Genomic DNA, 25,435 nt, shown 5'->3' with positions numbered 1-25,435 from the left:
GATCAAAGAAGAAATTAAAAAATTTTTTGAATTGAACGACAAGGAGGAAACTAATATCCTAAATGTATGGGATGCAGCAAAAGCAGTAATAAGAGGAAAATATATAGCAATAGAAGCTCACATCAAGAAACAAGAAAGAACGCAAAGAAACAACCTCATCTCGAAGCTCAAAGATCTAGAAAAAGAACAACAAAAAACCCCAAACCCAGTAGAAGAAAAGAAATAATAAAACCAAAGCAGAAATAAATGAAATTGAAACTAAAAAAACAATCCAAAAGATCAATGAAACCAAGAGCTGGTTTTTTGAAAAAATCAATAAAATAGACAAACCCCTAGCCAGGCTCACAAAGGAAAAAAGGGAGAAAGCACAAAATAAATAGGATCATCAATGAAAGAGGAGAAATCACAACGGACACAGCAGAAATCAAAAGAATAATCAGTAACTACTATGAACAGTTATATGGAAACAAGTTTAACAATCTAGAGGAGATGGACAAATTCCTACAACTCTACAATCACCCAAAGCTAGATAAAGAAGAAATAGAACACCTAAACAGACCAATTACAATTAGCGAAATTGAAATGGTAATAAAAAACCTCCCCAAAAACAAAAGCCCAGGACCTGATGGATTTACAAATGAATTCTACCAAACATTCAGAGACGAATTAGTGCCTATCCTTCACAAAACTCTTCCAAAAAATTGAGAAGGAAGGGACAATACCAAACACGTTTTATGAAGCCAACATTACACTAATACCAAAACCGAACAAGGACAACACAAAAAAGGAAAACTACAGGCCAATCTCCCTAATGAACACTGATGCAAAAATCCTCAATAAAATTTTAGCTATCAGAATCCAACAATGTATCCATAAGATAATTCACCACGACCAAGTTGGATTCATTCCAGGGGCACAAGGATGGTTTAACATCCGAAAATCAATCAACGTTATCCAACACATCAACAAAAAGAAATATAAAAACCATATGATAATATCAATAGATGCTGAGAAAGCTTTCGACAAAGTGCAACACCCATTCATGATAAAAGCCCTTGAAATTCTGGGGATACAAGGAACATACCTCAACATCATAAAGGCCATCTATGACAAGCCAACAGCCAGTATCATTCTCAATGGTGAAAAGCTGAAAGCAATTCCATTAAGATCTGGAACAAGACAAGGATGTCCACTCTCACCATTGCTTTTCAATATAATACTGGAAGTCCTAGCCAGGGCAATAAGACAAGAGAAAGACATCCAAGGAATCCAAATAGGAAAAGAAGAAGTCAAACTATCACTATTTGCAGACGATATGATATTATACATAGAGAACCCCAAAAACTCCACAGAAAAGCTAATTCAACTCATCAATCAGTTCAGTAAAGTGGCAGGATACAAAATCAACACGCAAAAGTCAGTAGCCTTCCTATACACAAACAATAAATCTGAAGAAGAAGAAATCAAAAAGACCATCCCTTTTGTTATTGAAACAAAAAAAATCAAATATTTGGGAATAAATCTAACAAAAGAGGTAAAGGACCTATACAAAGAAAACTATAAAACACTGTTAAAAGAAATAGAAGAAGACACAAAGAAATGGAGAGACGTCCCCTGCTCATGGATGGAAGAATAAACATTATTAAAATGGCCATCCTACCAAAAGCAATATACAGATTCAATGCTATTCCAATCAAAATTTCAATGTCATTCTTCAAAGAAATAGAACAATTATTGATGTGAAATTCATATGGAATCACCAAACAACCCGAATAGCCAAAGCTCTCCTGAAAAAAAAAAGAAGGGAATGGAGGCATCAGACTCCCAGACTTCAAACTATACTACAAAGCCATAATCATCAAAACTGCATGGTATTGGAACAAGAACAGACATACAGACCAATGGAATCGAATAGAAAATCCAGAAATAAACCCACAGATTTATGGTCAACTAATCTTTGACAAAGGAGCAAAAACTATGCATTGGAGCAAAGAAAGTTTGTTCAATAAATGGTGCTGGGAAAACTGGGTCGCTACATGCAAAAGAATGAAGCTTGACCACCACCTCACACCATACACAAAAAATCAACTCAAAATGGATTAAAGAACTAGACATAAGACCTGACACCATAAAATATATAGAAGGAAATATAGGCGAACACTACGTGATTTGCACATCAAAGACATCTTTACAGACACATCACCCAAAGCAGTGATAGTGAAGGCAAAGATAAACAGCTGGGACTACATCAAATTAAAGAGCTTTTGCACAGCAAAAGAGACAATAACAAAAACAAAGAGAAACCCCACCAACTGGGAGAAATTTTTGCACCCAACACTAATGATAAAGGACTGATCACAAAAATCTGCAAAGAGCTGATGAGACTCAACAACAACAAAGAAAATAATCCAGTCAAAAAATGGGCAGAAGAGCTTAAAAGAAACTTCTCTGAAGAGGAAATGCAAATGGCCAACAGGCATATGAAAAAATGTTCAACATCACTTGTAATCAGGGAAATGCAAATCAAAACTACCATGAGATACCATCTTACACCAGTGAGAATGGCACATATTAAAAAAACTAGCAACAACAAATGTTGGCGAGGGTGTGGAGAAAAAGGAACTCTTCTGCACTGTTGGTGGGAGTGCAAACTGGTCCAACCACTGTGGAAAGCTGTATGGAGATTTCTGGACCTACTAAACATAGAGCTTCCATATGATCCAGCAATTCCACTCCTAGGTATTTACCCAAAGGACACAGAAACATCAATTCCAAAGAACACCTGCACCCCTATGTTTATAGCAGCACTATTTACAATAGCTAAGCTTTGGAACAACCCAAATGCCCAAAAATAGATGACTGGATCAAGAAGATGTGGTACATATATACCATGGAATATTACTCAGCATTCAAAAAAGATAAAACACATGCAATTTGCAGCAACATGGATGGCGCTGGAAGGGATCATGCTCAGCGAAATAAGCCAAAAAGAAAAGAAAAATACCGGATGGTCTCACTCATAGCAGGAATCTAGAAAACTTAAATAAGGGACCAGGAAAATGAATAACTATAAGAAAGTGAAAATCAAAATCAACAAAAAACTATGAACCAGAGACACTTTTAGGGGGGCGGGGGTGGGAGGGGAGGGATTGGGGTCAGAAGGGGGGGCTGCAATTGTATGGGGAATATAACAATAAAATTTATTAAAAAAAAAAATAAATAAAAAAAAAATAAAAAATAAATTTTAAGCACAAAAAAAAAAAAAAAGAAACAATGAGGGCCACACAATCACACCAGCCCTCTTCTTAGGTTTGAACTCACTCTTATGATAACATAAAGCTAATGGCACTTTTCTTGTCCCATCTCAGTATTTCTCCATGCAAAACTCTTGATACTTTCATAACTCAGTTTTTCTGAATCTGCCCTTAGCCACTGTTCATGTTTCATGTGTACCTGCTCAGAAAATGGCAGGTACTGGAGCTGCACCAACGCAGCTCTGCACACTGAGCGATCCTGAGAGAAAGTGCAACGTCAAGCATGTTTTGCTGTTCCCTTCAGGATAAGGTGGAAGGGGCGTCGTCCTCCTGTCAGTCTCACTTCTCATGGGCCTTTCTTAGAGCATCTCACTGTTCTGTTATCCGCATGCCTAAACGTGCCTCAGTTATAAAGCATGGCCCTAAACACACAGATTTACTGTATTTGGTGCACAGTTGAAGAAACTGATTCATTCTGATGGTGGCCGAAAAAAAGATTCTTTTATTTTTATTAATAGTTTGTCATTCTCAAATGAGACCCCTTTCACTATGAGATTGAGATTTGTAGGTTACCAATTAATCACCTTTCACTTTAAACAAATCACTATTAACTGCCAGCTTCTGAATGAATTGCAGTCATTCTTCTACAGTTTACCACTAATATTCTCTACTGAATTAGAGTCGACGAGCCGTCCAATTATTTCAATTGGTAGACAGGCTTACAGTGAATGCAGAGATAGTCCATACTCCAAGTAACAATAGCAATGCTAATAATACTTAATGTTGATCTAGCCCTCAATACCAGGCTCTGTGAAGATGCACTGTACACTTAGCATCTTATTTGATCTTCAGCCACATGCGAGGTAGGTCCTGGAAGCCTCATCTGAAAGCACAGTAATTGACCTAGTGACAACGCGGGGACACATGCATACCTCCTGTATACAAATAGCCTAAAGCATAGGTAACTCCAGGAAGGCAATAAAGAATCATTACAGGGGCAGATCAGCAAGTGCCGATTAACATACAGACTGTAAACAACCTGTGTTTCCAAAGTTCTCATTTAGGAGTGGCTTGTCCAGAGTTGGAATATATTTTCCCAAGGAAATGATGTTATCACAACAAAAGTGTATTTACCCATACTGTGCCTACAGTAGTAATAACAGACCCAAGCCATTTTTGTGTACCAGTGTTTCCATGGAAAAAATCACTCCGATTTTCCCCTTGTCTGACTGTACACACATTTCTCTACCAGTGAGGAAAGCGGGGGCCCTCTGCTTTAATGCTAATTCCAGAGACAGTTCAATTCCTGGACCAGTGATGGCTCCCGAGGCCTGTGATGGGTATTAATGGAGGCAGGAGGACAGATGAGTGAGTGAACTGTGTACAGAGGAGTCCAGGGCCAGATAGCGAGTGAGTAAGGGAAGAAAGCCTAGGAGTGTGATTGGGTGGGTGGGAGTTCCTCAGAGGAGAGAGAGGAGGTGAGTTTGGGAGACCCAGAATTCACTGGGTCTAGCCCCCCAGAGACTCTTCTCAGCCCTGGGGTAGCTCCCTGCTCACTACCTGTGTTTCTTCTACTGACCCAAACATTTTGCCTCCCTGCTTCCCTTTTCACTGCTGACTTTAAGGCTTCCTCATGTACCCAGACCAACCCCCTGGCTTTTCTTGACTCAGCAGCTCCTAACATGAATGAACGACCCTGAGTGTTTTTAACCTCTGTGAAGGAACTGCCTGTCCTAGAGCCTCCAGAACATTTCTGTTTTTCACTTAGACCTGGAAGAGCAAATATCCCTACAGATACTTTGAAGGGAGGAGGAGGCATTAAACAGCAGAAATATAATGCGCAGACATTCCAGACGTAGCTCTCCATGGCGGAGACTTGTGGGGAAAGAGAGAAACCCTCCCTCTGCGCCTTTCTCTCTGGTCTTCGCTTCTGTGACCCTCTGTCCTCAAAGAAAGTAGAAAGGAGGCGTAGGGCCCAAAGGGCAGCTTGCCCGGGAGGGAGGGGGAGGGAGGGACTCCAGGACAGCGTGATCTTTACATTGCTGCTGGGCTGTGTTTTCCGGCAGCACGTCTCCAGCAGGGGTAGAGGGTCTCCCTGGGCACCTGCCTCCACCAGACTCTGCAAGGACCCTCTTGACTCACTTCTTCTTTCCCCACTGGCCGATGTCTCCCTGTCTTCTCTGGTGATGCATATGGCCTGGGAACCTCAGGAGCCACAAAAAGCCTAAGTTCTCAGGCCCAATGCAGACCCACTGAATCAAAATCTCCAAAGGAAAGGCCTGGAAAGCCATCCTAGGAGATTCCTGTCAAGTATGTTGGACAAACACTGCCTGATTGCCCACCACGGCCATCGTCTGGCTGCTTTTAAAAGGTTCTGGGGACGCTCTACACCCCTCTCTGCCTCAGAATCGTTCTATTTGCTGATTCCTCCTATTCTCCCGGATGAAGCCTACTTCTCATAGCTTCATGACTCAACTGAAATACGATTTCTTCAGAGAGACTATCCTCAACCACTCTCCTCACCATCTAAACTAGGCTCCCTGTTCTCTTATACCACCCTGTGCTTTTCCTGAGCACCTAGCTCAGCTGGACTCTCCTGTATTCATTTAATGTCTACATCCTCCTCATCCCCAGCCCTGGGAATGCTTGTGAAGTATTTTCTATGTGAGTGAATAAATGGGAACAGTGCTGGGAGGGGAGTGCTTGTGCCTGGTTGGCAGCTCTTCAACAAATAAGGAACTGAGTGTATGAAAACTTTACCTCCCAGGTAAAATTTTTACAAGCCAGCTAAAATCAAAGTGCATGGGCCCAACAAATTTGTGTATTTATGGGAACAATATTCGGATTTTTCCCCAAAATATTTATTGAACAACTGATGTATGCACAGTCCAATATTAGGAGTTATGGCTACCACGGAGAATAAGAAAGAACAGTTTCTGTCTTTGCTGGTACATGCTAGCAAGGATGACAGGTATTAAGCAGCCAGTTACACAGTTTTATAAACATAATTCTGATCATGCAGTGAAAGAATCACAGAGCTGAAACAGCGGGACACAGGGAGACCCACCGTGGTCTGTAGGGCATCCAATTGTCAGAGAATTTTTGAAACAGCTGGCTGGGGAACCTGTGCCCCAAGAATCCTATTATATTCTGTCCTGTCTCTTGTCAACATTGGCATGAGGGGCGGGGTGTCTTTGTAGCAGTTCTTCAACCTCAGCACCGTCCACACCTCAGGTTAGACAATACTTTATTTTGGGGGAACTTCCCAGTGTCTGTACGAGATGTTTATTTAGCACCAATCCTGGCTCTACCCACCAGGTGACAGTCGACCCCACAGTGGACAGGCACACATATTCCACCATTGCCAGATGCCCCTTTTGGAGGATCGAGTCGGGTAGGAGGTAGGGGGACACAGAATTTGTCCCTCCTCCCTCCCCCAGTTAAGAACCACTGCTCTATATGAAAGTTGTTTTTTTTTGTTGTTGTTGTTTTTTAATGTCAGTTGTGATTTATCTGAGCCAACGGTAAGAGGCAAAATCCTAGGAGGACCTGTATTTGGCCTTGCCTCCCTGTCTGCAGGTCTAACCAAACTGCTTGTGTTTCAGAGGATCCTCCACAGAAGGTCAGCTGAATGGACTCCAGAGCAGCCTTAACTCTGCAGCCTTTGTGCCCATCACCAGCGCCATAGGTGAGTGGGTACACCAGTTCTTCCATGGGGGGACTGCAGAGAGGGTGAGGCGCTTCACTCATTGTTTCTTCCAGCTCAGAAGGGAGCTCCAGTTGAAAGAATGAATTGGCCAGACTTTTGATGCATTAGCAAATGAATTTTTTGTTACGTTCTTCTTTAGAATGATATGACAACTTCGGATAGAATTATTTTCTGGAACTTGTGTTGGTTACATGAAATTTCCTAGACTGATTGAATGCTATCATATTTGCAACATTTAGTAAATGTGCATGTGTTATGTGTTTCACTGTTTACATACTTTTTCCACATGTAGAATCTCTCATTGAATCCTCACCATAGCTCTGTGAGGTGTGTCTTCTTGTCTCTCCCACAGGAGGAACCAGGCAGCAAGTCTATAGAGCAGTGCTACGGCTCAGAAAGTTGAGGGGCCTGTGGGATATTGTAGATGGACGCAGAGCTACAGCTCGGTCTTTGTCCCCAGTCTTGTCATGCTAACGTCATGGCCTATTGACAGGTAGTTGTGCAGGGCCTAACATCTGGCACTGTAGGTACCCCCATCTGAGATACACAACACTGGCCCAGGGGTAGTTCTCTGTTAACAATAATTCATAAAAATGCACTAATAAGCAACCAGAAAATAGAAAGTCACTTTGGTTCAATTCAACAAATATTTATTATTGTGGAGCAAGTCACATGCTGGGTGCTGAGGTAACATGGGGTGAATAGAACAGTGTTCTGGTCACAGTGAACTGATAGATTCAGGGAGAGAAAAGTCAGCAGGAAGTCTGCTGCAAGGTGAGTAAATATCAGGTTCTGGGGACACATAATGTAAAAGTAGATGCCACTGACTGAGCATTTGCTGTGTATCAGGTACAGTTCTGAATGCTTCACATGTAATAACTCTTGTAAACAAAGAAGGCACATAGTATGGAAACTGTGTTCCCGGTTTCATGACTGAAAAAGTAAAGACACAGGTTATGAAATGTGTCTAAAACCTCACAGCTAGTACGTGGTGGGGTAATATTTGAACCCGAGCCACATGGCCCAGGTTTTCCCGGGGTTGGAGAGGGCTCTATGAGGAAGAAATATCTGATATCAGAAAAGTCCAAGAGAGAGGGGAGGCCTGGGGTGGAAGGAGCTTCAGGAAGAGCAGTCACTGTGGGCAAAAGCCAGGGGTGAGGGAGGGTGTGAAACACACTGTGTCGTGGGACCTTTTGTGTCAGTGTGGTTGGACCTAGGGAGTGGCAAGAGAAAGGACTCTGGTGATAACAACTTACAAGCCATAGAGAAGTTGGTCCTGAGAGCAATAGGAAGTCATCAAGGCGTTTAATGCTGAAGGAAGGAAGCGTTGACATAATATACCTTAAAATGATTACAAGATTGCTGAGAGGCCTCGTAAAGTTGACTATCCTGGGGACAATGAATGTCTCATAGGCTCGCTGTGAGGAATAATTGAAGTCATTACAATTATGCCCAGCTCAGGTAATATGATAAGACTATAGAAACTTTGTTCCCCACTTAAAATCCTAGAACCTGAATCCAAGAACTATTTAATGGATACTTGCACCTCTTTCCCCAAACAACAACAAAAAAGAATTGCTGGCACATGGTAGTTCTTTTTGAGGAGGTAAAGTTTTCACTTAGAACTGTTTCGGGCTAAGAAGTAAGAATCGTAGTCCAGTGAAAGGATTTCCATGAAATGTGGCTTTTAGAGCCCCATCAGCTCTTCAAATCTGATGGCAGCAGAGATCCAGGAAACCCTTCTACTTTACTTGGCTGTCTAATCAAAAAATCAAGTACCGAATTGAACTCTTTGCATGCACTCTGGCTGAGGAGATTAGAAATTTAAGGAGCCTGTGGGTCCTACTTAGAGCATCTTGATTATGGATTAATATTTACTAACTCTTCACGTTACCTAGATTTTGTAGAAGTTCTAGTGAAATTTGGTGTCAGCATGAAAACACAGAGCGAAGAGCAGAACTTGAACCTTACCTATATCAACCATTTTCCCTGCTTCCTTGTTAAGATGAGCACATTACTCTTCTCACCTCGCTTAGGTAGCTTGCTTTTACTGTTTTTGTCCCCTAATGACTCTGGGCCTCTAAAGTCCCTTGAGTTTATTTCTATTCTGTGACTTTCTTTCTCGTCCTGATCTTTAATTAAAGAAACAAATGACATAGGAGGAACATGATATAGTAAGGTTCAGGCATTTCCCATACTTGCCAATAAACATTTTACCTCAGCATTTTAATAGTAACTAACCATGTTTTTTTTTTTTTTTTTTTAAAAAAATGTTAAAAGTTATTTATACACCTATACTCACCTATCTCATAGATTGAAAGAAGTAATTTTCGAGGAGGTCTTAAGGGTGTCTAGTAAAAAGAAGAATGTTGCATGAAAAGGCGTTACAGAGCTGTCAGAAACACTTTCAAAGAAACACTTTTCTTTAAATCCTAAGGAGGGAGAACAACCCCCCATGATAAGTCGAGTTCACACATCTCCCTGAGAGCTGGGAAGTTTGTGCTTGTGTAAGAATCGCTAAACTGACTTTGAAAGGTATTTGGCCCTTGTCTGGTCCAGCTAAGTTGGTCAAACGCAGTATCAGTGAGTCTGCGAATATAGCAGAAGCCTGTTTCCTGGCCCTTTGACCCTTCTGCAGGTCTGGCCAAGCAGGCTTACAGCTGTGTGACTTTGTTCGTCAGATAGTCTGAATGAGAGTGATTCATCCCAGGGCACTGCTGAAAACAAGGCAGGGTCCTTTCCCAATGATGGCGGCCAAGGGGCATTCTTGTCCTATGAACATTGTGTGAAAGTTCCCAGCAGAGAGCTGTAGTGTGACTCCTCCACCTCGGGCTGTGTATTCTGAGCTGGCTCTGAAGGGAAGGTGTAGAGTCAGCACATTTGGAAATTTGAGAAGGAAGTGAGAGTGAGGGCCTTTGGCTCAGAGCCAAAGCTGTTGGCCTTCCTTTATAAGCATGGCGTTCTTGAGTTCTGAGGTGGCGATGGTGAACTAAAATAGCAGACAGCGCCATATTAGATAACTGACATTTCCCTCATACTGGTCTGATAGCATCAACTGCCACCATCGCAGGGATCTGAAGCTATACCACCTGCCCTCTTCCTGCCCCTTCATTCTGCCTCAGCCTATTCTGGCCTGGAGCCCAAGCTCTCCCCTACCATACCATTGTTGTTCTGATGGGTCTATACTTGGTGAAGGGACCTCACCATCCTTTGAAAATCAGTGCTGGATTGCATTTATGAAAAAAGAGAAAATAGCCTTGTTAAATGTACATTGTTTCCGGTCCAGATAAAATTTGCATTAGCCTTTGCTGTAGTACAGTGTGACTCTGCCTGCCCTCCTCCTGTCTCTCTCGGTGAGATAGCAAAGGAAAGGGGCTTATTTTAATATAAAGTAAACCCTGTGGAGCTTAAACCCGAAAGATCTTGAAGTCTCTTTAACTTTCAAGTGAAATTATTTGCCTGGTAACTCTCAATGAAATGACCTATTTTTATGATCATGTTCTTATTCTTCTCATCATGAATTCTATTGCTGTTGAAGATCCTGATTAAAATTAAAAATAAATAACTTGAGATTCTTACCCTGGTATCTTAATACCCTTTATTGCTCCCAAAGTGTGCCAGAGGGATAAGAATTTGAGTTGATGACCCTCTCTTATACTGTTAGAAAGCAAAAGACAGAGCATGGACTTGGTGTTTGGCAGGAAATGGGGTGGCAGCATCTGGGGAACAATAATCCCTAAAACCTAGTTTTAAATTTGACCTCTTGACCTTTCAGCCAAGATTAAATAAACTGTTAAGTAGGGGTTGTTTTTTTTTTTTTTTACATTTTTCAGGATCTTTGGAGGCTCCCCAAGTTATTTTCGCCAGATCCAAACCCTTGCCCACACAGTCTGGAGCCCTTGCTACATCTATAGGACAGAGCAAATCAAAGTCGGTGAAATCAGGGTCAATGTAAGGTAACAGTAAGAGTAAGAGCATATTTTCTTATTATAACTTGCTGACTTTATGCCACAGCAAGAGGCCTATTAATTGCTATCAAGAGAAGTGATAGTTTCTCAAAATTACATGGAAATTGGGATTTTATAAAGCCAAGATGATAAGGACTCTAAAACAGGGGTCAAAACTCCAGCTAGTTTGCTTTTGTAATAGCCTCCCAGTAGGTGGCACTGTAGCAGTAAGAAATGTCCTTTACTATTGTAGAAACTTGTTGAAAGATATGGGGACATAGAGGCTGATCAAAGAAAGAAATTAAAGCCATAATTGAGATGTCACAGGTAAAGTGTAACGGAATATATTGGTGAAAGCATGATATTTGCAAATCAAATTGTAATGCCGTCAAAAGAGAATGAATATTTGCTACAGAAGGCTTTTAGACTAGAGTTGGATCGTTCGTGAATTGGACTTGCAGATGATGGGAGACAAAGAGGGAATCAATTTATTTTTAATTTTTAAGTTGATAGATCATTTAAGCTTTCTTCCTCAGTTATTTTAGATAAAAAAATATGCTATAATTGGCAGCCAAACAAGCTATAAACCCATTTTACCACTAATCCAAAAAAAACTCCTACACGGAAGGAGTGGCCTGGCTTGATCTTGTGAAGCTGTAGCCACACTTCACCAGTGCTGCCCCTAGGATTTTGTTCCCAACTGTGGCCTATAACTTTCCGGAAAATTCTATGAAACCACAGGATTTTGATGATCCCTCTCCTCTGTGCTCTACCCTACACACTAAAAACATTAATGGCACACCTGCTATGAGCTTAATACTCTTCTTACCTCGAGGGGAATATTTATAAACTTATTTGAGAAGCATTATTCATCAAAATACCCCGGGAGAGCAAAGAGGGAGGAAAATTATTTACCCACCACAGGATTCATTTACATTGGATCAGAAAGCTTCAAATATCTATCCCCAGCCCATCTAAACTCTTTCCAAAAGGGAATGAGAAGAGAGAAGGGAACACCAAATCCATGGCTTGGTCATCTACCAAAATGTACCAGAGAAACTGAAAACAACCAGAGTTCTATGGGCAATTCTTAGCCAATGGTCCTTTAATTCTGATACTAACCTGCCTGTCCATGATGAACAACTAATAAAATATAGAAAACTAAAGCAAGAAGGTCAATATTTCCTTCAGGAGACTGGCAGCCAGAAAAATGAATGTGACATCAAGCTCCAAACCAAACCAGTGTCCTGCCAAGAAGTACTAATGTCCATCCGTTTCCAGGACTGTGAGACTTGGACCTTCCACAGTAGTAATATCACTTTTCTTGAGCCTATTTCATTAGTTTCCCTTTGAATCCACCCAGAACATTACATGGCAAAATAGGATCATCAGCAAGAAGCCTTGGGAAAGAGCCCATCTCTCAACATTTAAGTCTCTGTTACAAACAGCCCTGCTGAGGCTGAGTTGTCATAAGCTAGACATGGGCGATGCTGGGCTTTGCAGTCAGCTGAGGGGGTGGGACCACGGGCCCAGTGGGTGTGGACTCAGAGGCAGAGGGGGTTAGAGGCCTCAGAAGGCCACCTTCCCCAGTGCCGCGTCACTGTCAGGCAGGCGCTAGAGGCAGGCCCACCAGCCTGGCTGTGGCAGTGGGCTGCCACTCCTTGGGTAATGGCACCAGGTAGTTTACAGAGTGTGGAGGCGGGAACTCAGCCACAGCCCATCACGGCTTTCTTCCTGTGAAAGCAGCATAGACAGAATCACTTCTGAGCAGGGTCTCTTCAGCCACAGTCACAAATGAGAGTCATTAACAGCTGTGACTGTTCTAGAACCTCTTCCTAGGTGAGGTCAGGGAGGCAGTCAGGTAAGATGAGAGGATTTGAAGTGTGTTTTCATAGCATGTTACATAAGACTAAGAAAATATCAGATGTCCATATCCCAGAAAGCAGGGTGCTGGACTGAAGGCTGTGAGACTGAAGACGGTGCTACCCAGACCAGTGTCAGTTTAAATACATGCACCGCACTGTGTCGGCTTAGATCCTCATGGTCTGCTTGGCACCACTTCATCACAGGGCCGGTGTATTTTCTGTATTGTTTGATGCCTTTTGATTTGGGCGCTTTTCAGACCCAGAGAGGAATTGGCGCTCCCAGGGCTAGCCGACCACTAAAGGTAACTACAGGTGGCAGGTGAACATGCTTTTCACATACAGGCCCCCAGCCTCACGTTTATATTCCCAGCCACCTCCTCATAGGACTCTCACATAGCAAACTGAGATTTCCTTTGCCCTAAATCACTCCAAAGACAAGGTCCAGACAATTCAAGGCCACCCACTAGCCCAAAGCCCACCAGACTTGCCCAAACTAGTCAACCCTAAACTGTTTACCCTGGAATCATCAGAGGGGGTTCTCACTTAGACTTCCCCCAGCTCTCGTATCCTGACCACACTGGTGATTTCCCCTGTGGGCCTCCCGGGCTTGAGCGAGTCCCCTCTCTGCTACCTATGAGTAAAATCACTTCTTCTGGCCACGCCTCGGACTTATGACCTCCTGTGGTCTCACCACCTTTGCCATACGTGACCAGCTCAGCCTGTGGATTCTTAGGTCAAGCATCCATACGAAGAGTGTATCTAATTTCAGTGTAAGGAACCAGGAAAAATCTAAATCATTTAGGTTCCTATCACCCAGTTCGAAGCAACTGGTCGTAGCGCTTACTTCATTCTAGGCTGCACTGCACAGTGGTGCTTAACAGCACGCGTTTTGCTGGCCTCAATCTGCCTGCAGCCACACAAGAAGGATGTGGATCCACCTACATGGCAAAATGGCCTGGCCGCCAGCCATTGAAATGTCAGGCTTTCCTGTCCTGAGGCCTCTTTCATTTCATTTAGTAACTGTTTCTACATTCAGAAACAAAACTCAAGCATAGCTGAACAAACTTGTTGGAAGTGGGGGAGGCTGACCAACCTGGCCTTCAGGGTTGAGGGCTGGCGAGTGGTCCTTTTTAAGACCCCACCCAAAGGAGACTCATTGTTAAAGAAAAGCAGGGAACTCTACTTCTGAAATGGATTAAGAAATGAACTACTAAGAATGATAGCATCTGAAAATTGATATTGTCTCTTGCTGAACTGGCAAAGACCCAAGAGAGGAGTGATGATTCTTCCATTGTTAACAATTACTACTTTGTTATAAGGAGATAAGGGGAGTGCAGTGGCCCCTTTCTCAAATGACACTGATGTGACAGAAGCACACACGCCTCCAAGAAAACCTGCCTGGCGCCCTAGATTGTTAGGGGGTACCTACCACTGCATCTTGGAACAGATATGTGCTGGCCTCTCTAATAGCCACTCACTTTGGGTAGAAAAAAATCCTGTTTATTCTTGTAATCCTGAACTGGGCAGGTAACCAGCACAACACTGCCTCGCTCTGTGAGTCTTTATACTTATCTCTACAAGTTATCAATCTGTTCTCTGTGGTTATTCATCGCATGAACCCACACATCTTCCAGCTAGTTTCAATGAGATGCTTGTTATAAGCACATACCTTCGCTTTACCATCCTTATATCCTCAGGATATAATTGCTCCTAAAGGTTCTAAAGAAAGAAAACGGCATGCTAAGCCATGTCTGTCTTTGGAAAGAAAAAAAAAAAAAAAAAAAAAGCAAGCTTTGCACATGGAAACTTTTATAGCTCCGCTGCCTGATCTATAGAATTTGAACTGGGCCCGGAAGAGTGTAGGTGTGGAGGAGAATGAATTGAATGAAGCACATTGCTCTGTTGGCCTGATTGCCACTGATGTTTATCCTTTGTTCTTTCAAATTCCGATTCTAAAGAAAAAGACTCAGATTCTCTTAAGTCCTTGGAATGAAAAGTATCACAAGTAAAAGTAAAATAGTAGTCTCTTATACTTCTTTGTTCTCAGCTCTCAAATGTGTGGCTATTTTCATTTAGCTCCGTAGGTATCAAGGAACCCTCTTCTCTTGAAACCAGTCTAGACTGGCTGGTTATCCATACCAGGAGGCATCAGTTTGAATGTGTGGATGACCCATGAGCTAGCCATACAGCAACAAAGCGTAGCCTGTGTCTCCTGTGTAGGTGGGAGCGCAGCTCAGCCAAACTGCTCATAAGGTGATGAGGTGAAGAAAAAAGCCAGCTGGTCACAAGTTGCTGTGCTAGTGCTATTTGTTTGTTGTTACCAGGGAGAAGCAGCGCTCTTGTACAGTGATTGGGCTGGAAAGCAGTTTTGAGGGTTTTTTCTCTCTTCCATTCACTTCTAACTTGTTTCCCAAGCAAATGATGACATGTGACAAGCCCAGAGATACTGGATTTGATAAGATTGATAACTTGTAGAGATAAGTATAAAGACTCACAGAGCGAGGCAGTGTTGGATTTGTTTTGAAGTTATTATGACTGAGCTGTGAAATTCATTAGGTGAAGTCTTGTTCACAGCTGTTTATCAGATACTGGAATATGAAGTTTTTAAAACTGCAACACCTTTTTTTTTTTTCCAAATATGACTCCTCGTGGGCCTTCTTTTCCATATATATCTATCCTTTCTGCTATTCTCCAGTATAAATTGCCTTTGTGCACGTGTTGTGTTCTTACCCTGCAGTTTTTATGCAGAGAATTTGAGTTGTGCGAGGCAAACTTTCGGTTATCAAGAAGAAAAATAGGGCCTCCCCTGGTGGCGCAGTGGTTGAGTGCTAGGCTGCGAAGCTGCCCGCAGCCTCTGCAGCGCCAGTTTGATCCCCACATGGCGCGCAGACCTCTCCTGCCGCCCGCTGCTCCCCTCAGCAGTGTACTTCATCACTCTGCCTATTCTTCTCTCCGCTCTGGCTCTGGTGAATTCTCTCACCCTCCCACGCTTCTGACTGTACCCAGAGCTTGTATAAATCAATCAATCTTAAAAAAAAAAAAAATCTCCATTTAAAAAAAAAAGAAGAAGAAAAATAACCTCAGTTTACTTCTGTCAGGAAAAGTTGCCAGAAATGAGTTCCTACGAAGCTGTCGTAGGAACCAGACCTCGGGAGGACCTGCAGCCTTGCTTGGTCCGTTAGCTCTGTGGAGGAACAGCCGGCTTCCCTGTTCTGCAGTTGATGGCTCCGAGGGACTCTTGGCTGGACCTCTCTCTGTGTGATAGTTTCTTTCTCTACCTTTGGTGTTCAGCTTTCAAAGACAGAATCAGAAAACCTTGCATTCGTTCATCCAGCAAAGTGCCGCCAGTGGCAGAACTACAGGTCGGCTCCGCTGCCTCCACCGCCTGCCCTTGTGTAGCAGCTCACATGGTGCAGAGCCGCCAGTGTGCAGAGTTCCGGCAACTTTGTTCAGATGGGAGTATCGCCGGACAGCTACAGCGGAGATTTTTCGTCTCTAACATAGAGTCCTCAAATGTAAAGTCTCATGCAATAAAAAAATGAGATAGAAAAGGAAGATCAGAGTCCCCAAATCAGATACGTAAAATTTTTCAAATGTAGGCCAAATGAGATGACTGTAATTGAGGTTAAATGTGGTTCTGAGTCTCCTAGCAGCCAGGAGAAAAGGGGAAGATGGATATGTCAGAGTATAAATCCTCATCATCAACACTGAGGGAAAGGAAGCCTTTCCTGGTCCTTACCCTAAAACAAGTATTTTACATGCTTTATGTTGAGAGCACTGAACAAAGCAATGGTGCCCTTCAGAAGCTAGTACAGCAGTGTGTTTCCCAGGCCACTTTTTGGCCTGACCTACACACAGACAAAGCATTAATAGAGCAAGTCAGGGAAGGTAGTTTTGTGGGCGATAAGCCAATCTAGTCTAAGTCACTGTGTGTCCAGCGATATCCAGGAGTAAGACATTGTCTTTTCGAAGACTGAATGGATCACCTGGGATTTAGATAACCCTCACTGTGACTCCTCTCAAGTGATCATCTTGATAGAACTAGTTGGATTCTTAGGCAAGTATTGAACATTCCTGGTGGAAGATCTGTAAGAGGCCTCCTTGGTGGTGCAAGGGGTTAAGACGCAGCCTATAAAGCTATCTGCAGCCACTGCAGCACGAGTTCAATCCCCCGGCCAGTGAGCAACCCACATGGTGCAGCAGACTTCTCCTGTCTTGCCTACTGCTCCTCAGCAGTGTATTTCAGTCAATCTGCCTGTTCTGCTCCCCACTCTGTCTCTCGTAAATCTTCTCACCCCCGCACCTCTGGCCTGTGCCCCAGATCTTATGCATAGATAAAAATAAATCTTAAAAAAAAAAAAGAGGGCCTCCCCAATGGCACAGCGGTTGAGCGCTGGGTTGTGAAGCTGCCCGCAGCCTCTGCAGCGCCGGTTTGATCCCTGGATGCTCCCCGGCCACCGGAGGAGGGTCCCACATGGCGCGCAGATCTCTCCTGCCACCCGCTGCTCCCCTCAGCAGTGTACTTCGGTCCTTCTGCCTGCTCTGCTCCCTGCTCTGGCTCTGGTGAATTCTCTCACCCTCCCACGCTTCTGACTGTACCCAGTGCTTGTATAAATAATAAATAAATAAATCTTTAAAAAAAAAAAAAAAAGATACATGTGTAAGCTTTGGAAAGGGAAGGGCAAAAGTAACATCTTGTGAAAACTGTGGAACTAAGCAACATCTTGGCCCGTAGTTGAGGATGTTTGTGCTCTGCTCCATCGTTCACATACACGGTTTCCTCTGCCTACCATCTGCCTCCTCTGGCCTCAGCCCTGCTCCATTCCCGCCCCCAGTCCTCTTCAGCTGCTTTTGTCTGTGCCCCAGTTGAATTCTATCATTAGCTCAGCTGTGGCATTTCCAGCCCTCAGTGTCCTTCTAGGAGACGGGGCTATCCCCCACACCCCCAGGTTGTCATTCCTCAGAAGATGAAGATCAGGTGTGATTTGACTCTGAAACCCCAGGGCAAACATAGTGCCCAGCCCATGGTAAGGACTTAAGACATTCCAATTGAATACGTGAATGAGTGCATTTTCATATTTCCACCTTTGCCAACATCTGGAATACCTGTCCACATGTGCAAATCCTTTTTATCCTCTAAGAGTCCAGGTAGGTTTGTCTCCTATAATCCTTACTCTTTCTTTCACTACTTACTTCTTAGGTGAATTGTCTCTTCAGTAAGACCATAAACTCCTTGAGGGCAGGATTATACCCTCTGTGTTTCTGGCAATACCCAGAATGCTTCATTACCTTGTCACATGAGCCCTGAGGGAAACTTACATAACACACACATCAAATTTTTCTGGAAAACAGACATCTGTTTTCCTGTCTTCAAGTGAAATGTTCAACCTCAGAAAATGAAATCTAGAGATGATTTCACAAATAATGAAGTTTATTATTAAGCAATCTTCAAAATCAGAGTTAACCTTCCTTATAATTATCTAATATTTCTTACTAGATATTTAAAATATTTCAAATGTTTTTTGGAATATTAAACTTCTTCCTATAAAATAAAGCATTGACTGCTTTTGGATTACAGCCTCTTACAGATATCCATGACCTTACTATAAACCTATTTGTTACGATAGAATTCATCATAAAGGGGTTCTGTTTTAAACCACATCCAAGGATTTCATTATAAGGGATCAAAAGTTTGAATGAGATTTAGTTTACTTTAAAAACATTGTCCTTCGGGGTTTTTTTTTCCCCCTCTATGTCAGTTAATTAGACTTCTTCACCTGTATCACAAATCAGCTTTTGCTTCTGAATGCTAAACTGTCTTTTTCAGTCTCTTCTGAATTCTCCATGAGTTCTTTAGGCTTCTTGTCAATGTATGGCATACTGAAACTGGACACTGTACCCTAATATTAGAGGTCTACCTAGTGTCGAGTATCCTGGTACTAGAGTCAAATGTCACACTTTTTATTTATACTTGTACAGTGTTCTCAGAAACAAAACTAAAGTCCTCCTAATCACTACTTCTTCCATACTTACTTTTGGTTCAAGTTCAGTGTCATATAGGGTTCCCACTGTCATTGTCAATAACACCTGTATGCAGGATGGAGAGAGCGTGTCTCTGAAGTTAGACTCACCTGCTGGCAACCTTGACCTAATCGTTAACCTCTATGAGTCTGAGTTTTCTGATCTGTACAATAAGGATAAAAATACCCATCTCACAGGGTTGATGGAAAGACTATAGGTTGCCTTAACAACAAAACACAGATAATCTGATTTAAAAGATAGGCATGGCGTGTAAATAGACATTTCTCCAAAGAAGACATGTAGATGGACAATAAACCCATGAAAAGATGCTCAGCCTCACTAATCACAAGGGAAATGCAAATCAAAACCACAATGAGATGCTGCCTTAGACCCATTAAGATGGCTACTGTAAAAACTCAGAAAATAAAAATAAAAAATTAAATTAAAAAATTAATATATAGGGCCTCCCCTGGTGGTGCAGCAATTGAGCACTGGGCTGCGAAACTGCCCACAGCCTCTGCAGTGCCGGTTCGATCCCCGACCACTGGCGAGGTTCCCACAGGGTGCCCGCTACTCCCCTCAGCAGTGTACTTCGGTCCTTCTGCCTGTTCTGCTCCCGGCTCTGGCTCTGGTGAATTCTCTCACCCTCCCGCATTTCTGACTGCCCAGTGCTTGTATAAATAAATAAATCTTTTAAAAAATTTAATATATAAAAAAATAAAATAAAGATCAATAATTCATTTATGACCAAAAAAACTCAGAAAATAGCATGTAGTGGCCCTTTTCATAACAGTATTATTCACGGTAGTCAAGAGGCAAAAGCAACCCAAGTGTCTGTCATCAGATAAATATTTATATGTGATTTATATGTGTGTATATATATGATGAAATACTCAACTTTTTTTTTTTTTTTTTTTTTTTAGATTTTTTTTTTTTTTTAATAGAGGCATGTTTTTTTATTTATTTATTTGTTTGTTTGTTTTGTTTATACATGCACTGGGTACAGTCAGAAGCGCGGGAGGGTGAGAGAATTCACCAGAGCCAGAGCGGGGAGCAGAGCAGGCAGAAGGACCGAAGTACACTGCTGAGGGGAGCAGCGGGCGGCAGGAGAGGTCTGCGCGCCATGTGGGACCCTCCTCCGGTGGCCGGGGAGCAGCCGGGGATTGAACCGGTGCCGCAGAGGCCACGGGCAGCTTCTCAACCCAGCGCTCAACCGCTGCGCCACCGGGGAGGCCCGAAATACTCAACTTTTAAAAAGAAGGAACTGCTGACCCATGTGAGATCGTGGGTGACCCTAAAGGATATTATGCTACATGAAGTTAGCCATACACGAAAGGACAGTGCTGTATGATTCACTCATGTGTGGTATCCAGAGTAGTCAAATTCATGGAGAAAGTGGAATCAGGGCCTCAGAGGAGGGAAAAGAGGAAGTTATCCTGAATGGGTACAGAGTTTTTGTTTTGCAAGATGAAAAAGGCCTCTGGAGGTGGGTGGTGGAGATGGTTGCACAACAGTGTGAATGTGCTTCACATCACTGAGTTACAGACACATAAAAATAGTTAAAATGCTACATTTTGTTGTATGTTTTTCACCACAATTTTTACAAGACTCAGTTTGTGTGGATAATGCACCCACGCCAGTGCTTGGCACATGATGGGTATTCAGTAAATGGCAGCCCTTACCTAATGTCACCATGCAAAGCACGTGGTCCATTCGCTCCCATTTTGACCCTTCACGTCCTATTGCTGTCAAATAATATCAAAAGTTGGATTGTGTACAGTAAGCTTAGTAAGGCGCACTCTTGAGATCTAAGTCTAGAGAAGGAAGGTAATAGAAGGAATCAGGGCTGGACAGAGGCAGAGATGGAGGTCGAGGGAGACCTCACTCAGCCCCCCTGGGGAGCTATAACAGAGATGTCTCTCAGAGTGTGAGTTGTGGGGAGGAGGCTGGGATCAGCTTATCCTTGCTCTGTGTTGATCCATCTGAGCAGCTTGGGAAGAGGACATACACTTGGGTCACTTGGCAATTCCTAAAGAGAGCAGAGGGCAGCAATTAGGTGTAGGGGATATCCGTCTTTCCTGAAGGAAGAGGAGAGGAACTTTGCATGACTCCAGCAAAAATAATATTATTATTTGCATTTTATTTTTTATTATTATTTTATTTTATTTTATATATTTTTTACATCATTTTTCATTTTTGCACAATGCATGCATTTTCATCTTGGTTATGTTCCCCATACAATTCCCACCCCCCTACTCCCTCCTTCCCCGCCCCCGTAGTGTGCATCTGGTTTATAGTTGCTTGTTGATTTTCATTTTTACTTTATTATAATTAGTCTTTTTCCTGGTCCCTTATTTAGGTTTTCTAGATTCCTGCTATGAGTGAGACCATCCGGTATTTTTCTTTTTCTTTCTGACTTATTTCTCTGAGCATGATTTCCTTCCAGCGCCATCCATGTTGCTGCAAATTGCATGCGTTTATCTTTTTTGATTGTTAAGTAATATTCCATTAAGGAAAGAAGCAGGAAACTTTCAGCTGCCTACAACAATGCTTTTCAAACCATCTGTTTAAAACTAGATGGATGGTCTTACATGGCCTCCTTCCGCTCCCTCCTTACTCCACAGCACTTTCCCCCTGGCTTTCTCCACACTGACCATTTTGGTCTTCTCTGAACTGCAACAGATGCTGTTCCACCTGGAACACTCCCCCTGTCCTCACATGCATTTCTTCTCCTGGGCCTCTGTGATAAGGGCATGTCCCCCTCTCATAGAGAACTATGCAGCATTTATTACAGTTTGCAGCTTTTTTTTTAAAGATTTATTTTTATTTATACATATAAGAACTGTGGCACAGGCCAGAGTTGTGGGGGGAGGGAGGGGTGTGAGAGGATTCACCAGAGACAGAGTGGGGAGCAGAACAGGCAAACTGATGAAATACACTGCTGAGGGGAGCAGCAGGCGAGTCAGGAGAGGTCTGTGCGCCATATGGGTAACTCCCTGGCCGGGGATCAAACTCGTGTTGCAGTGGCTGCGGACAGCTTCATAGGTTGCATCTTAACCCCTTGCACCACCAGGGAGGCCCAGTTTGTAGCATTCATTACTGTTCCTTGTGATTTTTCATTAATTTCTCTCTCCCTCACTAAAGTCTAGGACAGAGACTATATCTGTATTAGTCATCTTCATATGCCAGGGTCAAACATAGAACCTGGTGTAGAGCCCAGTCACTATAGTTGTTTATGAGTGAGTGAGTTAGCAGGTATTTTCCTCACAAAGAAAAGAAAATCCAGGTGCAGAGACTAGGAGACAATCCAAATTCACATAACTAGCAGGTAATGAAGTCAGCTTTGAACCCAGATTTGACTTAAAACTCTCTCTGCTCGCCGCTGCAATGCCACCAGCCCCTCCACCATCAACAGCAGTAGTCATCATTTACTGAGGGCTTGTTATAGGCAAGGGACTGTGCTAAGCATTTATGTGTTCCGTTTGATCTTCAGTCCTACAAAAGTAGGTGGTTTGCTACGTCAGTTTTTCATATGAGAAAACTAACTCTGAGAGAAGTTACTTGTCCAAGCCACACAGTCAGTCGTGCTGAAATTCAAACCCAGTCAGCTTTATTGCAGAACCACCCCCACCCCCCCACCCCTGCTTTTTTCCCCACCTTCCACTGCTAATGGAGTTAAGTGATTGGTAACCAGGTCCTCCAACCAGGGCCTCCCTCAGAGTGCCTGGTCATTCTCCCTAGTGTGGATTCCTGGCAGTGTGGGGGCATAGGTGGGTGAAGCCAATTTGCCTTTGATTCCATCCATTTAAATTTCCCTCAGTGGAACCAGGCCTGTGAAAGGAGAGGATACAGATCCTGTGGTGTTGGATCTGTTCCCATGGATGGGAGACTGGGGGCAGTGGTGGTGGTGATCTTTCCCACACATCCTGAAACACCTCTGAAGGGGCAGCAGTTCTGACTGGTGGGAATGAAACAAGGACTCTGAGACCTCTGCAGCAGGGGGGTGGATCAGGAGGTGGGAAGTGAGGGAAAAGAGAGAGGACTTAGGAATCACCCCTGAATTCTTTAGGAGAGCGTTTCCTGAGATAACTGAAACTCCAAAAAAAAAAAAAAAAAAAAACCCAAAAACAAAAACATGGCTTGCATAAATAAGTGGTTTATTTTTCTTAAATGTTTAGAGACAGGAAGTCTAAGGTTAGTGCAGCTCTTCAGAGACACAACTGAAGAGCCAATGTCATCTGTTGTGCTCAACTAACCCAAAAGCCTTGGCTTTCTTTTTCTTTCTTTCTTTCTTTTTTTTTTTTTTTTTTTTTGGTGATAAATTGGTTCCTACTGGCATTATGTCCATGTTTCAGGCAAGAAAGGAAGAGGAGGGGAAATGACAAAAGGCAGATACCAGCCAAATCTGTCCACTTTATGAAAACTCTCTTGGAAGCCTTGCAGCTCTAACTAATACACCATGTCTGCTTCTCCCTAGCAACAGAAGAGTCTAGAAAGTTCTCTTAGCTGGGCATGTTCCCCCCCTCTCCATGCAAACTGAAGCCCTCATTCTTAGGTAGAATGGGAGAAGGGATGTTAAGAAATATCAGTTTCTTTTCTGAGTCTCCTTCCCTGATGCTGCATGGACCACCTTGCCTTCCTGCAGACCCTCTTTACCAGCTTCTTGACTGTGACACATAGAAATGCCACTCTGTGACCCTTGTTTGCCTCAGACCTAATTCATAATACATGGGCCTGTGGGTACCTGTCATCTGGAGGTTTCAAGAACACCTGAGAGTTACCACCTTCCAGGAAGAAAGGTCACTGTAGGTGAGAAAGATGGAAAAAATGAGCATTAGCAAAAACAGAGCCTTGTAAATGTAAATTTAAGATGATGAATTTGCTTTATAATATGAATTGATGATATAATACACTTACATGAATTGTTTTACTATTTGCTTCAGGTTATCTTGCAGCAGAATAATTATGTGTACTCAGATAATGCAAATTAACTTTAATTTTATTACAACACTAAATTCTATTCACATATGTTGTCTTCCTGAGATTTTACCCACAGTACAGTGGCTTTAAAAATTGAGAGAAGTTATTAATGACCCCTGTTTCATTTAAAGAAAAGCTTTATTGTGCTCAGGTCTTTGCTGAGATTCTACAAAAAAGGATACAGCGAAGACTGTCAATAGTGAGTCAGAGAATTTTAAATAAGACAGTGTGGCATAGGATAGATCAAGGTATAGAACTGAGAATTGAACGAAATAAATCTATACATCTGTGGCCAACTGCCTTTCAACAAAGGTGCTGAAACTATTCAATGAAGAAGAATAGTCTTTTCAGCTTGTGGTTGAAGAGGCTAGTGGTGGTGGAACAGTTGGCTACCCACGTGCAGAATAATGAAGTTGAGGCCCTACCTTACCTTACACTACACACAAAAATTAATTCAAAATTGATAAAAGACAAGTGTAAGGGCTAAAACTATAAAATTCCTAGGAGAAAATAAGAGTAAATCTTCATGCTCTTGGGTTAGGTAATAAATTCGTAAATATGAAATAAATAAGTAACAAAAATCAAATAGGCTGGACTTGATCAAAAGTACATGTGCTTCAAAAGATACCATCAGAAAATGAAAATACAGCCCACTGAATGGGGGAAAACGTAGCTCTGGCAAAAGACTTGTATCTAGAATATGTACAGCTCTCTTACAGCTCAACAATCAAAAGACAAAACAGTTTTTAAAATGAGCAAAGGATATGAATAGACATTTCTCCAAACACCTCCAAAGGAGGTAACAAATGGCCAACAGCACCTGAAATGTCTTTAGAGAAATGCAAATTAAAACCATGAGATACCTCTTTGTACTCATTGGGTGGCTATAATTCAAAGACAGGGAATAACAAGTGTTGGTAAGGTTATAGTGAAGTTGGAACTCTTGTGCTTTACCATGGAAATGTAAATTGGTGCAGCTGTTTTGGAAAAGTTTGACAGTTTCTGGAATAGTTAAACATAAAGTTGCCTTATGACCCAGCAATTCTACTAAGTATATGTCCAGGGAAATGAAAACATATGTCCATATAAAAGCTATTACACAGATCATAAGAGACTGATATGAACATCTACATGCAAACAAACAAATTGGACAACCTGGAAGAAATGGATGAATTTTTAGAATCATACATCCTTCCAAGATTGAAGCAGGAAGAAATAGTTTAAACAGACCAATCACAAGTACAGATACTTAAACAGTAAACAGAAGTATCCCTAAGAACAAAAGCCCTGAAACAGAGGGCTTCACTAGCAAATTCCACCAAACTTTCAAAGAAGATTTAATACCAATCTTTCAAATGCTTCCAAAAAGTCAAAGGGGTAGGGGGGAATGTTCTCAAACATATTTCATGAAGGTAGCATTAGCTTCACCTCAAAACCAGACAAAGACAGCACAAAAAGGGAAAATTGTAGACCAAAATCTCTGATGACTATATCTGCAAAAATGCTCAACAAAATCTTAGCAGATCAAATCCAACAATGTATATTAAGAGAATCATTCATCATGACCAAGTGTCAGATTCATTCCAGGGATGCAAAGATAGTTCAACATGTACAAATCAATTAAGGTAATACACCATGTCAACAAAAGGAAAGATAAAA

At 42.4% G+C, this 25,435-nt stretch overlaps 1 protein-coding gene across 9 annotated transcripts in view; it reads left to right on the top strand.

Annotated features, from left to right (window-relative positions):
- TTLL5 (tubulin tyrosine ligase like 5) overlaps positions 1-25,435 on the top strand; it is a 259,441-nt gene that overhangs the window by 208,885 nt on the left and 25,121 nt on the right. For 6 of the 9 annotated variants that reach the window (XM_037503833.2, XM_054691987.1, XM_037503831.2 and 3 more), the window contains 2 exons: positions 6,860-6,942; positions 10,797-10,914. In XM_037503833.2, the coding sequence (XP_037359730.1) occupies positions 6,860-6,942; positions 10,797-10,914 (201 nt within the window). Of the gene's footprint in view, positions 1-6,859; positions 6,943-10,796; positions 10,920-25,435 lie in introns of all 9 variants that reach the window. The other 3 variants (XM_037503835.2, XM_037503834.2, XM_037503832.2) reach the window with 2 other exon arrangements.

The sequence above is a fragment of the Talpa occidentalis genome, unplaced genomic scaffold (genome assembly GCF_014898055.3).
Source record: "Talpa occidentalis isolate TD23 unplaced genomic scaffold, MPIMG_talOcc4v2.1 talOcc4.11, whole genome shotgun sequence".
In the NCBI taxonomy this organism is placed as follows: Eukaryota; Metazoa; Chordata; class Mammalia; order Eulipotyphla; family Talpidae; genus Talpa; species Talpa occidentalis.
The sequence above is the reverse complement of the archived record's forward strand: the minus strand, read 5'-3'. Positions and strand labels throughout refer to the sequence as shown.